The sequence below is a fragment of the Bos grunniens genome, chromosome 25 (genome assembly GCF_055505025.1).
Source record: "Bos grunniens cultivar Pamir isolate PY7600 chromosome 25, Bosgru_T2T1.0, whole genome shotgun sequence".
NCBI lineage: Eukaryota > Metazoa > Chordata > Mammalia > Artiodactyla > Bovidae > Bos > Bos grunniens.
This window is the reverse complement of record NC_141189.1, coordinates 4,979,199-4,992,027: the sequence shown is the minus strand read 5'-3', so window position 1 is coordinate 4,992,027 and position 12,829 is coordinate 4,979,199. Positions and strand designations below refer to the sequence as shown.

The 12,829-nt window shown below is 57.9% G+C and overlaps 2 protein-coding genes across 7 annotated transcripts in view; both read right to left on the bottom strand.

The window, feature by feature from the left end:
• Positions 1-53: 53 nt before the first annotated feature.
• BHLHA15 (basic helix-loop-helix family member a15) lies at positions 54-4,103 on the bottom strand. Of its 2 annotated transcripts, XM_086373943.1 has the most exons (3): positions 3,711-3,920; positions 3,324-3,327; positions 54-3,045 (listed from the first exon to the last, which is right to left on the bottom strand). In XM_086373943.1, the coding sequence occupies exons 1-3, from the start codon at positions 3,797-3,799 to the stop codon at positions 2,428-2,430; spliced, it is 711 nt and encodes a 236-aa protein (XP_086230069.1). In that variant the 5' UTR covers positions 3,800-3,920; the 3' UTR covers positions 54-2,427. The 2 variants fall into 2 exon arrangements, with proteins under 2 accessions (XP_086230069.1, XP_086230068.1); XM_086373942.1 differs by lacking the exon at positions 3,324-3,327 and having other exon boundaries at positions 3,711-4,103.
• A 1,004-nt stretch (positions 4,104-5,107) lies between these two features.
• LMTK2 (lemur tail kinase 2) overlaps positions 5,108-12,829 on the bottom strand; it is a 77,063-nt gene continuing 69,341 nt past the window's right edge. For all 5 annotated transcript variants that reach the window (XM_086373928.1, XM_086373929.1, XM_086373931.1 and 2 more), the window contains exons 12-14: positions 9,808-9,940; positions 9,361-9,600; positions 5,108-8,576 (exon numbers count right to left, since the gene is read on the bottom strand). In XM_086373928.1, coding sequence (XP_086230054.1) covers positions 8,548-8,576; positions 9,361-9,600; positions 9,808-9,940 — 402 coding nt within the window. In that variant the 3' untranslated portion in view covers positions 5,108-8,547. The remainder of the gene's footprint in view (positions 8,577-9,360; positions 9,601-9,807; positions 9,941-12,829) is intronic.

Genomic DNA, 12,829 nt, shown 5'->3' with positions numbered 1-12,829 from the left:
CACTATGATTAAAACAGCTCCCCACCCACTCGAGCATGGGGCAAAAGCACCAATCACCCCATGGGACCTTTTATTTTGGTTTCATTAGTATCTGAAGAGGCCATTAAGAAACATGAAAGCAAACTGGGCTCATTTAAGAAACATTTCCACCATAATTACAGCGGGGGCACTGGCCGTGCAGTTCCAGGTAGGTTTTCCCCACAGGCAAGCCGCAGTTCCGGATTCCCTGCGCCCCCGAGCTCACGCAGGTCTAGTCTGCCTGCGAGTCTGTGGCCCCAGGTGCCGGCCCCGGGCTCAGGACGCGGGAGTCTCCGACTTCAGGAAACACACAGCCTGGGAAGGCCAGGCCGGGCGTCCTCACAGGTTCAGCCTGGGCTGGGAGTCTAAGTCGAGGGTCGACGGAGCAGACCCGGCAGCAGGCTCAGCCAGCCCCCTCCCCATATTCAACAGTCCGAATCTGAACCGGGACCTTCCGGGCCCCTTCGTGACATGGGCACAGGGCAGGCAGGTGCACTCCGGCCTCAGAGGAGACGACAGGGCCCTGGAGACCCTCTGGGAAGCAGATGCCAGTTTGGGACAGAGTCACAAAGGCTCTTGTCCTGCAAGGTGGTGACCCACAGACCCCCGGTCACCAGGCATGACCTCCTGGATGGAGCCTCTGCTGGGCCACCCCCACTCCGTGCTTTTGGCTCAGTCTTTGGCTCATTCACCAAGTTCAGGGACCAGCTGAGCCTGACTTGGCCTCCTCAGCCAGAAAAGAGCCTCCAGGCTTGTGTGTCTTCCCGTCCCGTGTTCCAGGCGGCCCCGCCGCCCACAGCAGGGGCACAGGGGCCCCATCTGTCCCCAGCTTGGAGTCGCCCTCGACGTCAGCGCCCACTGGTGGACACCAACCACTGACCTTCCTGAGTGGCCTCCCCTGGGGGACAAGCCAGGTGCACCTGGGGTCCGTCCTCACCCGTGCTGAAGGTAGGCTGGGGCGAGGGGCTGGGACCGGACCAGGCCTCCCCGGGCGGGCCTTCCAGAGGGCCTGGCCCTGGGGCCTGGCGGTGGCCGGCGGGGGGCGGGTGTCCGGCTGGTGGATGACCTGGAAAGTTGGAACTGAAGCCCCTAATGGCTGTTTCCAGGGGCACCACCTGCTGCCCTTGATGCAGCCAGGGCTGATGCCAAGACAGGCAGGACGTGAAGCGGCTGGGGTCCAGACAGTCAGGGCTGGGAGGCTTATCCCGTCCATCGGGGAGGGGTCCTGGGCTGTGACCACCACCCCCCTCCACCCGCCGGCCGGGCTCAGCCTCTACCCACAGTGCCCACAAGGGGCCTGGCCCCCGGGGGCTCTAGGCCCGCTCCAGCCTTTCTGTAGCCCCTGTGGCTGGGGCGCCCGCCTGAGGGCCGCCCCGTCCCCTCCCCAGGCTGGCCCTGGGCAACTGGACAGGGGAGACGAGCTGCCAGGGCTGAGAGCAGAGTCACCCAGCCCATCAAGGCCGGTGGGGTGGGAATGCCACAGGAGGAAGTGTGGCCTGAGGCGGCGGAGACCTGCCAGGCCACCCAGGCCCACCTTTGAGGAGCACCCGGTGGGGGACGGGAGCCCCCGCGGCCCCACACGGGCCCCCGAGAGCAGCCAGGACCCAGGAACATCCTGAAGTCTGTCAGACCACCGTCTGCCCAGACCCCTGTCTGCCACGGACAGGACCACAGATTCGACAACAAGCGGCAGACCTGGGGGGACCCTGAGGGAGGCGGGGGACAGACCCTCCACCTGCAGGGGTAGACCCGCGACCGCTCCAGGGAAACCAGGCCTGAGCAGCCTCTGTCTCTGCTCTCCCACCCGGTCCTGTCTCCAGAGCCCTCAACACCCCGCCGCTGGCCGCAGACTTTCCACAGTCAGGAGCCCCCACCCGGGAGGAGGGAGCAGAGACCCCCGGCCCTCTAGCTGGACAAGCTCCCTTTAGAATCAGCAGGAAGAAATCTGAAGGGCTTCCACCTGACAGATGCTGAACTGGAGGCTCTGAGCACCTCCGCTCAGCCCTACTCCCCTCTAGGTCTTGCGCTGTGTTTGCTCTGCGCCTCAGTTTACCCAGAATGTGGAGGCTGCGGTGTGGGTCGGGGGAATCCTCCTCCCTGGGCCCGGGTCTCAGCAGTAACAGGGGAACTTACCCAAGCAACCCTGTACATGGAATTTCCCCTCGCCTGGGGAGAGAGTGGGAGTGATGAGAATTCAGTGACCAAGGCCGGCCCACTCCTGCCTACTCGATGAAAAAGCAGGTCCTGGGACCTGGAGGAGCTTTGGGCCTCGAGCTGTCCAGAGCGGCGGCCTGGACCAGACCACGATTCACCCGGCCTTGTCCTGGGGGGCCGGCGCGGGTCCAGGGAGGCTCTAAGCATCCGGGACCCCAAGCCCGGGGCACGGAGGGCCCAGGCCCCGGCAGTGCGCTAGGAGCCCTCGCGGAAGCTGTGGATCTGGGTGGAGTATTTCTGCAGGTGGCCCTCGGGCGGGGCCTCGGCGGCCACAAGCGTGCCCCCGGCAGCCTGCTGCTGCTGCTGATAGTGCTGGTAGAGCTTGGGACCCGGCCCGTCCAGGCCAGGGAGGCGGCCGCTGGACATGGTCAGGATGGTGGCGGTCAGCGACTTGATGTAGTTCTTGGCCAGTGTGAGGGTCTCGATCTTGGAGAGCTTCTTATCAGCACGCACGTGTGGGATGACCTCGCGCAGCGCCTGGAAGGCGTTGTTCAGCTTGTGCATGCGCTGTCGCTCCCGCTCGTTGCTCTCCAGCCGCCGCTGGACGCTGCTTTCCCGCCGGCCCCCCGGCCCTGGCCGCCGGCGCCCGCCCTCCGCCCGTGCCCCCTGCGCCCGCGCTGTCCGGCTCCGGAGAGCCTTGGTCGCGTCCGGCCCTCCTGAGCCCGGCGGTGGCCTGTCGGGCGTCCGCTCCCCTGGGGTGGCTTCTGGGTCTTGTGGAGGTGCCCGGCGCCGGGGTGGCCGGCTCTTGGTCTTCATGGCTCCAGACTGGTTGTCCTGCAGGTGGTGGCTCTCAGAGGGAGCAGGCCTTTGGAGCTGAAATCCAGAACACAGGCCACCCCGCAGTCACTCAGCAGGCCAGGGGACATTCAGGGCAGCTGTCCCCAGTGGCAGCTGACCGACCACTCATTGCACAGTGACCCCTGAGTCCTTCCCATTCACCTCGCGGCGCTGAGATGACCCCACCCCCACCCCCGGGGCCCCGCTAGACCTCACGTCGACCCCTCAGGCGTTTTCCTGATCTGGTGGGTGATACGCTTTGCCCCTGGGCCTTTCTCTGGCCCCGTGACCCTCATTGCCGCCTGAGGGCCTACTGAGCTTAGGTGGCCGGTTGACACTCTGCTGAGACCACCCAGAGGTGCGGCCCCTCCGCCAGAGGCTACGCTGCCTCCTGCTTGCCCGGATGGCCAGGCAGCAGCTCGGCCCCACCACGCTCGCCGTCCTGCCCCCAAGACGTCACACACACAGGGACACTGGTGCCAGAATGGCTGTGGACCTGAGGCGGCTGTCAGGAGGTCAGAGGTGGCCAGAGCCCGCAGCAGTCCCCAGGCCCACCACGGGGATGGACGGCCGCGGCCCCGGGGGGTGGGGGGGCTGCAGACCCGAACCCCCGACCCAGGTTTTCCCCTCCAGTTGCCACCCCGGGTCCTGCCCCAGGGTCCTCTCCCCGCCGCCCCACCCGCACCCCCACCCCCCGTTACCTGGGGATCCGCGGCCGCAGGCGCTGGGGCTGCCCACGGGGGACAAGGACACGTCGCTTTAGGCGACCCGGGCGGGGCGGCGGCCGCATGTAAATGAGCCCGCGGGGCGGGCGCGGGGCGGGGCCGGAGTCCGTGCGTCCCGCCCGGCTGCAGGGGCGGGGGCGCACCTGCGGGCGGAGAACCGGTGGTCCGGCCGGGCCCGGAGGAGCTTTGGCCCCCGCAGCCCGGCCCGCGGGTCGGATGGGAGCACCGAGGCCTCGCCGCGAACCCGCCGGTCCGGAGGGGGAGCACCCGGCCGTGGGGTTGTGAGCCAAAGTCAAACTCGTGGAGCAGCCGTTTGGCAGTAATGCTAGGGTCCCCAACTGGCCGCGGCCGCCACCCTGATAGAACAGCAGCCCGGACGCCCCCGCACCCTCACCCCACGTTTTGGAAGGACCCCTGCGGCACCCCGGGCTGCGGGCCCGCCCGCCAAGCCCGCGGCGCCGGCCCAGGTGCGAGGGGGCGGAGGCTGCCGGAGGCACCTGCTCCGCCGCCGGTGGGCGGATCACCGGGCAACAACTGATCAGCGGTCTTCCTTCGGAGGTCTCCGGGGCGCGGCCGCTTGAGCTCAAAACTGGCTGCCACCTACCTGCTCTGCTTAATCGCCCTTGGCCTCAGCTTCCTCACCTTTGGCAGCACTAAACGGTGTTAACGGCAGCAACCGCTCAGGGGTTCCTTGGGGCTGAAGGGAGGCAGCCGGAGGGCAGGTGGTACCCCACGGTGGCACACACCATGGGCTACCACCCCCTCCCGGACTCGGGCCCTGCAGGCCCAGGGTCGGCGCTGTCTCCGCACCTCGGGGACAGGGTCCCTTGCTGCCCCCCTTGGGCTCTCCAAATGGGGGTTCACAGGTCTCTTCCATCTACCTGCCCAGGGCCACTCCGCAGTTGGTGTAACCTGAACCAACAGGGGGCCAGACCCCTGTTTTGGTACAAGGAGGCTGACTTCCTGGCTGGTGGCAGCTGGGACCAGGACATTAAGGAGGGGCCACTCAGGGCACAGAAAGGCTGGTTTTGAGCTGATTAGCCGCTGGGCTTATTAGAGCTCCATAGAGGCTGGATCTCCGAAATTAAAATGCTTCTGAAGTTCATCCGTAAGTGCAAACACCTTGAATTACAGACACACTTTATAGCAATGCAAACACTACCCACCAGCCCCCCGGTGACTATACAAATCCTTGCTCTCGGGAGGGTGGAAGGGGCTGGGTTTAGGTATGGCACAGCAGAGGGCATCCCATCTCTAGGGACTAGGGCAGCAAGGGACCCAGGGCTTCAGGCTTCCAGCATCCTCTGGGGCAGGGCCAGGCCACCCACCTCGGGCCTCACACAGTGGAACACAGAATCAGTGCAGCGACAGAGTTTATAAATATATAACTATATTTATTTTGAATATTAAATAGTTTTTAAATTACAAGCAATTTATTTGAATCACACTATGCATCAATATACAGTAAAAATCTTACAATTTAAAAATGTACACAATTTAAACTCAAAGTTCATTAACTTGTTATATTGCCGTGAACCTCTTACAACCGAGTCTAAACACAACAGTGAATCCTCGGAGGTGGGACAGCCCTGCGGGGCGTTGGCAGCTGGGATGAGGCAGTGGCTACTCACAGCGGTCTGTGATTGCCATCCGTCTGTGCCTGTGCCAACCTGAACTTAACCGTGTTCCAGCCATTCACGTAACAGGTTGTTGGTGATTCAATACTGTCAACACATCTTTTGAGAACTCACTTATGTAACTAAAGACAGCTTTCCTTTTTGAGAGCCAAAACTTGAGCCAAACCCGCCCCCACACCCTTACCACTTAGGAACAGTGTTTCTGAGGTTTTAAATCGGAAGTAACTGCCTACACCCACTCGTGCCTTAAGGCTACTTCTCAGAAGGCTAATGCTCTGAAGCCCCTGGTGACGAAGCCCCCATCTGCAGCCTCATACTCGGTTCACTCGTGGAACTTTTAGAAAACCCGGAGCTGCCTCCCTTGCCCCGGGGCCCTCAGGACAAACATGCAGTAAGTCATTAACCCCACAGACACCCCATGGGAGGTGGTGATAAAAGGAAGAGGTTTTGAAAGGCGTTTTATGGCAGCAAGACAGAGAAAAAGACTTTTCTGAGATAAATCCATTTCCATAGAAACAATCGCCTGCACATTTAAAAATAGAACAGATGGGTTCTGTTCTCCATTCAGCTTCCTGGAGCTTCTTCAGCCTTAAGATGAATGGCTTCTCACCCAGACGTACAGCCCAAGTTTCAGGAGGATCTGGGGGGAGCACTTTTCCTACCCTTCTCTTTCTGGCTTGTGACTGAGTCGCTGGGTAACACAAGTTAACACCTAGCTAGGGAGGAGGTGAAGGATAGATTATCGTGGGATTTAAGATACGTGAACTCTCCCAAAGAACGACAGATCCCAAAGGAGGCCAGGAAATACCGCTGTGAACCAGGTATGATGAACCTCACCGACATCATCTAGAGAATTCCACCGATGTTATTTCACTGCGTAACTGAGAACAGGAGTGGTTTAGAAACCCACTACTGGTAACCAATTGAGTAAAACGAAACTGAATCAAACAACAAAGCATGTGCTGACATCTCAAAAATGGGCTGAAATTTTTAATCTACATAATTTCCTGTACATCATTTCCTGTGTATTGCTTGAGATTTTTCAAAAGAACATGTTAATTCACGTGTTTATTATAAATATAAAATCTTCCCAACCATGCAACACCACACTAAGACCTACTATTCCAACCCCTGCACCCACCCCCTTGTATAAAATGTTTTTGGCAATTTATGAGTGATACAGACCTTAAATTAAAATGGGAATTATGTTGTTAAAATCTCCTTAATCGTACTGAAAAATGTACAGCCCCAGAGAATCAATAAATTTACCCTGGGCTGACTGTATAAGACTATATATACTATGGATCTGCTTGATTTTAGTCATTAGAGCTGAACTCCTTAAACCTATAATTTAAAAAAAAAAAAAAACCACGAAACTAGTGTACTTGCATCTCATTTTTCTTTCAACCAAGATTGGTAGATGTAAAAACTCAGAACACACAGGAAGTCTCCATAGCAAGAAATTGAGAGTTACAACAGTTTTGGCAAAATTACCTCCTAATGCCCTGTTAGCTGTCTTTTCGACACACGTGTCCCCGGGTCCAGCTTGGCAGTGTGCCGGGCTCACACGGGGGAGGGGAGGGGCGCTCCCGCCACCTGGAGTTGGCCTGCTCTGGAAAGTTATTGCTAGTGTAAAAAGGGAGCAAGCCCGACTTGATAACGAAGGTCACGATGTATTACGGAAACTCTCGCCAGCGAACACACCTGCATCAGCCTGAGGCCTGGAGGGTCGGCCCGGCGTCCTGCTAACACCAGAGAAGCACGTCAGCACGGGAGACCCCGGGGGAGCAGCCGGCATGCGGGACCCATGCTCTGGGGCTCCCCGTCCACATGCCAGCCTCCCTCCGCACCGGCTGCACCGCTGTGGGCAAAGCAGAACTCAGGGACCGCAGGGTGAGGGCCGCTTTCCACCATGGACGCCGGGCTCCAGCCAACACCACGACACTGCACTGGACGGGCTCGGTCCTCTCATAGCAAGGGGAGAACTGGGGGCTTAACACAGAAGGGAGGGGTCAGTGCGGGTGACGGCCACTCGGGCCGCCCCAGGCCCCGACAGGGAGGACGGGCTGCCTGTGGCGACTCCCCGGTGTCCGTGTCCCCCCTCACAGTCAAGGGGTGTAGTGAGTACCCATGGTTCCAGACACCAGCCTCACCCGGGCGAGACGTGATCCGGACTGGCTCTGGGGGCTGTGAGCATCTCAACACCTCGAGTGCACAGACAGGAGGAGCCCAGACAGGCCTTGGCTCCCAGAGCCCTTCGCGGAGCAGCTTCTTTGCGCCTGAAGGCAGGCGTGACCACAGGGGCCCCAGGCCACTGCCACCTGTGCTGCTTAAACCCAGCACAGGGGACTCGGGCCCCAGCTGGGAGGGGGCTGGACGTGCCAACTGCAGCCGGCTCTGGGAACCACCCATTGATTTGTACCAAGAGGGCTTTCTGAAAGTCGGGGGAGGGGCGAGCGGGAGAATCACACAGAGGGGCTGCAAGGCCCGTCAGCTCCTCGGAGAAGCCTCATCTACAACAGGGACAGACCACCTCACAGAGAACAGACAGAGATGTGTTTCATTCAGTCAACGAAACAGAGCAGTCTTTTTCGACTCATCAAAAATATTTCCTATAAGAACATAAAATACTAACATTCGGAATCATTTATCATTTACGAAAGAGTACCATATGTACAATTCCAACAACTTCTAAAGACAACATAACACTCAAAATACTTAAGCTTTACAAGTACCATGCAGAGCAAACAAACTAAAACAGAAGAAAAAAAAAATCAAACTAGTGGGTAGCACCAGCTTGACCTGCCTTATTTTCCTTGAATAATTTAAGATTCTGTACAGTATCAGGGACTCTTAGGACATTTATCCACAGTGCAATTACAGAAAGCAATTTGTGATTTCTTTAAAAACAATAAATATGGCTCACTGGTGCCAATTCCCCTTGTGGTCCGCGGGGCCCTGCACACAAACGGGACACACAGGTGTGTATGCGGAGGACACTCCACGTGGGAACCGGAAGCCACCTGGAGCCCACAGCCCCCACGCCAGCCCTTTCGGTGGGCAGGGGAGACCTGGGCGGCAGCTGGTACAGGAGAACTGGCCAGGCGCCCACAGCCTCGTCCCGGCCCGGGACACCGCTGCTGGAACAGCCTGGGTCCGCGGGGCCTAGGCATCGCCTAGTCTTTCTCTCCGTCTTCGCTGCTTCCTAGAAGGAGAGCAAGCAAAGCTGGGTTTTAAAACGGATCATCAAAGGTAAAAATAGCATGGACGGTGTCTGATCTTCACTGTAGAAAGAGGAACTGAAGCCAGAAGGGCGGCCCTCAGCCACCTGCCTGGCCGCCTGCGGCACCTGCAGGCACTCCGGCTGACACGTGTGCGCACTCACACGCGGCTCCGTGTCAGAGCTCGGGCCCGCACATCTGCCCCGGCAGAGCGGGGGTGATGGCCGCTATCTAATCAGCACAGCGAGGCCGGGGACAAACAAGCGGTCTTTATGTTTCAGAGTTATTGTTTGATCTGCAGACGCCACATCAGAAAGTGTACCTACTAACCGGTATCTTCCGATCTAGTTGTGGGGGAAAAACGGCTCCATATGCCCAGCGACCACCCCAAGGGCCCCGCCCATTCCTCCTGCCCCGCCCCAGGCCTCCTGGTGTCATGCGAAGACCAGGTAAAATCAACATTCCCGGGGCAGGGCCCCAGTGGATTTGGGCTCAAGGCCAACATCATGGCCAAGTGTTCTTCAGAGCCCTTCCCTTGGGGGGGTACCCGGGAGGGGAGACAGGAGCTGACAGCAAGAAGGGAAAAGGGAGAAGAAAGCGGGGAGCAGCCCTAGTCCCCCAGCCCAGGGGGGCGGAGACAGTAGGAAGCAGAGAACAGGCCCCAGAGCACCGGGCTGTGAGCCCTTCAGAGGGATCTGCATGACGCTCTCCGGGACGCCGGGACAGCCCCTCAGCCGCGCCCCCGCCCCAGCACCTCGGCCTCCTCACCTCCCTGCTCCATGTCCGAGTCCGTGAGGTGCGTGAGCGAGAAGCTGGCGATGCTGGCGGGGGTGATGGAGAACCTGGAGTAGGGGGCTGCGTGCGGCCAGCTGGGCTCCGCGCTGCGGGGCGGCGGCGGGGAAAAGTACTTGGAGGTCTGAAGGGCCGGCTTGGAGCTGAGGAGGTGACTCGTCGTCCTTGACAGGAAAGGGTCTGGGGAGAAGTCGTCGTCCCACTCGAAGCCTCCACCTGGAAGTAAGCCAGGACTCACCCTCCTCTCTCACCGAGGAGCAGAGCACAGGGCGGGGCCCACAGACCACCCTGTGCACACGCGCAGGCTTGCCCCCCGCCCAGGTCAGGGGGGTCCCTGAAAGCGGTATGTGGGGTCATCCTCAAGAACAGTTCACACCCCATGGATCTTTCACTGCCTTCTGAGCCTGCCCCCGAGTGCAGTACCTTCTTCATCGGTGGAGCTCTCGGAGTTCAGGCCCCGGCTCAGGTGCGGGGAGCCCGCTGCTGGCGCGGGGCTGCTCCGCTCGGGGCTGCGTGCAGCTCCCCCGCCGTGGCCCAGCTCTTTGGTCGGGGTTTCCTGAAAAGCCCAACACAAGTCCCGTCGGCCCACGGCCCACACCTGCTCTTGGGGGCGGGCTGAGCAGCTGTGACCCGTGCCTCCCACCCTGGGGCAGACGGGCGAGTCCACACCCCTTCCCTCCCATGGATGGGCTTGGAACCCCCGCAGACACATCAAGTGGCTCCAGGAGGCTGAGGAGGAGGAGGACAGTGGGCAGGACGGGGAGGACGCTGGAGTGAGGACACCAAGCCAGCTGTGCACACAGCCTGCCCACCCACCCCACCCCTGACACTTGGGTTCTGGCTCCAGATGCAGAAGGGGGTCTTCTGATGCTTACAAAAGAGGAGAGGAAATTTCAGATTTTTCTCTTTCCCCCATTCTCTTGCTCCCACCGCCAGCTACCCCGGGGCCTGTGATCCAAAGGGCGCTGAGCTTCATCTAAAGCTGGAGGAGCGGGCGTAGGGCAGAGGGCAGGGGAACCCCCACCCCCACTGCCTTTTCCCCCTGTCCTCCGGTCTCGCAGCCACACAGGGCAGTGTAGTAACCCACACTGCAGCCCTCTGGCAGGAGGACCAAAGAGAGGAGGCCCAAGATGCGGGACGGCCCAGGGGCTCCACGGGGAGCAGGGGTCTCAGCCCGGCTACGCAGGGCAGGCCTGACCCCAAGCAGCTCACCAGGCTTTGGTGGTGGAACTGCGGGGGGACCACTGCCGAGGCCCAGTCTGGCCAAGGGGCAGCACATGCCCAGGACAGGCTATCAAAGGGGACCCCAGACCCAGGGAGGCTGTGTGGAACTTGAGACTTGAACCCGACTGGGTTAATGCCTTCTAAGATGAAAACATCTACATGCTCCACAGAGTCTATAAACAAGACAAAGAATCAGATAATGAAAAAATACAAGGTACAATCTAGAGTCACTGAGCAAACAGAGAATAAGGAAAACCTGGATTTACAGGAGAAAGGACAACCGCCAGATGCCAGTGCCAAGTCATCCTTAGACGCTAGGATCACCTGAAGAAGACTGTTATAAATGCGCCCCATACAGTAAGGGAGAACACTCCGGAAGTAACGGGAACGTCTCAGCAAAAAGAAGAGTATAAAAATAACGGAATGCACATTTTGGAATAGAAAAATACAATCATCAAAATTTAAAACTTCACTGCTGCTGCTGCTGCTGCTAAGTCGCTTCAGTCGTGTCCAACTCTGTGCGACCCCATAGACGGCAGCCCACCAGGCTCCCCCGTCCCTGGGATCACTAGCTGGACTCAACAGCAGGATGGAGGTGAGAGAGGACATGATGTGTGCATGTGATCCTCAGAAACGATCCAACCTGAACAGCAGCGAGAGCAGAGAATGGAGGGGAGAGGGGATGGCGCCTCAGGGCCTACAGACTAGTTGTTTGGTCACTAAGTCGTGTCCAACTCTTTTGCGACCCCATGGCCTGTAGCCTGCCAAGCTCCTCTGTCCATGGGGTTTCCCAGGCAAGAATACTGGAGTGGGTTACAATTTCCTCCTCCAGGGGATCTTCCCAAACCAGGGATCGAACCCACATTTCCTGCATTGGCAGGTGGGTTATTTACCACTGAGCCATCAGGGAAGCCCCTATATAATAGAGACCAAAAGGTATAACATTGGAGTCCCAGAGACAGAGTGTGGTATTAAAAAAAAAAAAAAATATATATATATATATATATATATATATACATAAAATATATGTGTGTATGTAAGAAATAATGCCTGGAAACTTCTGAAACCTGCTGAAAGACACAAAACTACGCGTTCAGAAAGCTCTATAAACTTAAAATGAAACAAAGAAATCTATGCCTGTAATCCAGAAACCCATAATCATACTCCTGAACGACAAAGACACTCCCGAGGGCAGTCAGAGACGATGCTGAAAAGAAACACTGTGGCCTGAGAAGTCCATGCTCAGGAAAAATATCCTTAAGAAATGAGTGGGAAATACAGAGACTCTCAGGTGAAGAAAAACCAGGGGAATTTGCTTTAAACAAAAAAAGCCAAACAAACAGAAAGGAAATGCTAACAGAAAGGAACCCGGGACATAAGAAATGGAGAAAGAACAGTGGTAACCGCCTGAGTGAGCCCAGTCCTACTCCTCTGCAGCTCCTGAAAGCGTGTCTGATGACAGGGAGTGAAGCAGGGAGCGCTGCGGGAGGGTGTTCAGTCAATGGACGTGTGGCACACTGGACAACTTGAGGACAGGCCCAGGAGAGGGTGACGGGCCTGCAGAGCACAGAGGCCCCTACACTCCACTTTACATGGCCAAACACTGATTCTAAGGAGGCGGTGAAATGCATGTACATTGTAACTCCAAGAACATTCCAGAAACTATACAAAAAGAAGATATACAGTAAAAAATACAATAAATAAAAGAGAAGACTGAAAACCGTTCAGATTACCAAAAGGAAAGCAGAAAGAGGAAATCGTTAAGAACTAGTGGAACAAACACAGGCACTGAACGAAGCGGCGCACCTCCATCCAGACTTGAACAATTCTATTAAACCTAAGTGGCCCAAACATACCAATTAAAAGACAAGAGGGAGGAGGAAATGGCAGCCCACTCCAGTATTCTTGCCTGGGAGATCTGCACGAAGGAGCGTGTCGGGCTACAGTCCACAGAGTCACAGAAGAGCTGGACGTGACTTAACGACCAACGATGAACAAAAAGACAACAAATTTCAGAACAGATTTTAAAACCACCTAAGGCAATGGCACCCCACTGCAGTACTCTTGCCTGGAAAATCCCAGATGGAGGGGCCTGGTGGGCTGCAGTCCATGGGGTCGCTAGGAGTCGGACACGACTGAGCGACTTCACTTTCATTTTTTACTTTCCTGCATTGGAGAAGGAAATGGCAACCCATGCCAGTGTTCTTGCCTGGAGAATCCC